Source organism: Plecotus auritus, assembly GCF_963455305.1.
Source record: "Plecotus auritus genome assembly, chromosome: 2".
Lineage (NCBI taxonomy): Eukaryota > Metazoa > Chordata > Mammalia > Chiroptera > Vespertilionidae > Plecotus > Plecotus auritus.
Window position 1 is genome coordinate 220,662,073 of NC_137771.1, and position 3,273 is coordinate 220,665,345.

Sequence of the window (3,273 nt, forward strand, 5' to 3'; positions counted from 1 at the left end):
CACCTCCTGGGGCAGAGGGCCAAGCTCTGCAGGGACAGGGCCCCAGGAGAAGGGACGAGAGTGAGGCTGATCTCAGCAGTTGTTGGCAGGGTCAGCGGCGTGGTGTGTGAGGGGAAGGGAAGGGTGTTGCGGTGCAGGGGTGAGTAGGGAAGAAATGGGGCAGCTCCCCTCTGGAGGGGTGAGGGGTGCAGGCAGCACTGAGCAGGAGGGAGGACAGCTGGCTTTATTTATCATTATTATGTGGGAGGAGACCTGGGGATCTGTGTGATCCCAGCGGAACGCTCCAGAGAGGGGAGGAGGAAGGTGGAGCTGGAGGGCTTGGGAAAGCAGGTCACAGTCTTGCCTGACCCCAATTCTCCGGGCGTGGGCAGAGGGGCTGCTGCACTTCCGTGGGGGAGACACTGAGCCCCATGTCTTGCCAGGCCCTTCTGCAGGGAGCCCCCCTCTAAGTGGTCTTCTGAGGGAGACGCCCAGGGCAGTGTGGTGACTGTGCCAGGACTGACCACTGCCAAGTCCCTGAGGATCGACCGCTGTGGGCTCCTGGGAAGGGGGCTGCCCACACTGAGGCCACCATTCCTGGCCTGGACCAGGCCCTGTGGGATGGGAGCCAGGTGCCAGGCCAGCACAGGCAGGGCCAGAGCAGGGCCCCTGCAGCTGGGGTCCGTCAGGGACACAAGCAGGTGGGCCGGCCTCTGTGGGGACTGGCTGGCAATTCGAACAGAAATGGCCGAAAGAGAGCCAAGTGCCATTAAGGTTAAATGCAGGTGAGTTTATTAGGTTTTTCAAGCAGCTTCTGAGGAGGTGAGACCACTGAGGCTTGCACTGTGGACAGGGACCCCACCCTGAGCCCAGGCGGAGTGCAGTAGTGGGCCTGGGCCATCCTCCTGGGCTGAGAGGAGGAAGGGCTGTCCACATACCTCAGGAGTTCCTAAGAGACAGACCCTAAGGTGGCTATGAAGCCTGCAGTGCCCCATAGTGCCGGCTGGCCCTGGGGGACATGCCCGGTCAGCAGCAGGACTTCTGGGCCGAGGCGGGGACACAGCAGGCTGGGCGGGAGCACACGGGGCGGCAGAGCAGGGACATGCAGGAGGATGGGCGGCAGCAGCTGGGCTGGCAGGAGGAGGCAGGGCCACAGCAGGAGGAGGAGGGCACGCAGCAGGCAGGCCTGCACACGGGGCGGCAGATGAGGGACACGCAGGAGGAGGGTCTGCAGCAGGACGAGGTGCAGGGGGTGGCCTGGCAGCACGAGGAGGTCCCAGAGCAGACAGGCACACAGCACAGGGGCTTGCAGCAGACGGGTGTGCAGCAGACGGGCACACAGCAGGCCTGCTGGCAGGGGGAGGAGGTGCAGCAGGAGGGCTGGCAGCTAGACTGCTGGCAGCATGAGGGCATGCAGGAGCTGGTGCAGGCTGATTGGCAGGGGCTGGGCCCACAGGTCACCTGGCAGCAGGGGCTAGACATGCAGCTCACTGGGGTACAGATGAGGGTCTGGGTGGGGACCAGGGCACAGCAGCTGGGGGCACAGCAGGTGGGCTGGCAGCAGCTGGGGACACAGCAGGTGGGCTGGCAGCAGCTGGGAACACAGCAGGAGGGCTCACAGCAGCTGGGAACACAGCAGGAGGGCTCACAGCAGCTCTCTGGACAGTCGTCCACCTGCCAGGAGGAGTCGGTGCAAGAGTCACCGGAACGGGGCAGGCAGACTCGGCTGTCGTAGCTCAGGTTGCTGGAGCAGACGGACAGGGCAGATGCGGCCATGGTGGGGCAGAGTCTGGAGGAGGGTGTGAGTGTGTGTGTGTGTGTGAGGGAGTGGTGGTGAGGTTGTGTGAGCTGCTCAGGGTGGTTGGGCTTTTATATGGCTCAGCGGTGTGTGTTGTCCCATCATGAGGGCCCGGAAGAGTCTGCTTCTTTGTTGTTGGAGCAGGTCCCTGAGGATGCTTGTCATAGACCCGTGACAGCGCAGCTCATTAAACCCTTGAGAGGTTGGAGGCCAGGGGCCCACAGAGCTGGGGTGCAGGGGAGGCCGCAACAGCTGGGGCTGACCTGGGCATGGACACAGGAGGGCCAGGTATTCCCCACAGCCCCGCTCGGAGCAGCTTTCTGGTGTTTCTTACTATTACTTCTCAACGCTCAGTTGGATCACAAGCATATTTTGTTCTGTTTTATATCCTACTTATTTAGGGCTGTAATTGTCTCCTGAATCCACAGCAATGAATGGTTTGGGAGCTGTGTTGACTTTTATTGTATTAGCAAATACTTAAATAATAGCTCTTGCTATGCCAGCATCTATTCTGAGCAACTTAATAAATATTAACTCCACAACCCTCACAACAGCCTTGTGAGGGAGGAGCTGTTGTTATTTCCACTTTACAGATGGGGAAACTGAGGCACAGCTAAGAACTTGCACCAAAGCCACACTAGCAAGCAGAAGAGCCTGGATCAGAACCCAGTGGCCTGTGTCCTTAACTATAAGCTCTGCTCCCCAGAGAACAGAGAGACAGGGAAAGTCACAATAAATCTGGATTCTGTGGGAGTGGTGGGGGACGGGATGAAGTTGGATTAGAACTGTGGTGTGAGGTTTATGTGGAAATGTGGGTGCCCGGAGAGCAGGTGCTAGCTCTGAGAAAAGGAGCTTTTTCGATGGAACTTGAGAAAATGAGCATTTATTTACCTGCAGGAAGGAATGTGGACAATATGACAGTGAGGGGAAGCCACCACCCAGAGCGGGTGTCTAGGAGGCTGGGAGGCAAGTAGTTTTTAAAGTCAAGAACAGAGACATTTTGTCAACTGTAATCGAAAAATAAAGTAAAATAAATAAAGAGAACAAAGACATTCTACAGCATTCTTTGTTGAGAACTCTGTGGTCCACGGCTAGGACGGGACTGAGAGTAAGGGGGGCTGCTTGGCTGCACCCACAGTCAGAGGGAGCCTGATGCTCACAGGCAGTGGGAGAAGTGAGGGCTGACAGAGTGGACTGGCCTCTCTGAAATGAAAAGCCCAGATTGGCAGGATTGCCAGTGACGGTGGTATGAATATTCCTGCCATGGCTGACTTCAAGCCAATAGTGGTTTAATAACTGGCCTGCAAATGTCCTGGCTGTTGCACATCTGGTTCTTATAAACCACACTAGAGGCCCGGTGCAAGAAATTCGTGCATGAGGGGGGGGGTCCCCTCAGCCTAGCCTGCACCCTCTCTAATCCAGGACCCCTCGGGGGATGTCCGACTGCCGGTTTAGGCCCGATCTGGGGACTAAACTGGCTCCTAACTGCTCACCTG

At 58.0% G+C, this 3,273-nt stretch overlaps 1 protein-coding gene across 1 annotated transcript; it reads right to left on the reverse strand.

The window, feature by feature from the left end:
- Window positions 1-1,005: 1,005 nt before the first annotated feature.
- On the reverse strand, window positions 1,006-1,755 carry LOC308242737 (uncharacterized protein; the record flags this gene model as incomplete). Its single annotated transcript, XM_080657207.1, has 1 exon — window positions 1,006-1,755. One exon carries the CDS (start codon window positions 1,753-1,755, stop codon window positions 1,006-1,008), a length of 750 nt encoding a protein of 249 aa, XP_080513333.1.
- Window positions 1,756-3,273: the final 1,518 nt, after the last annotated feature.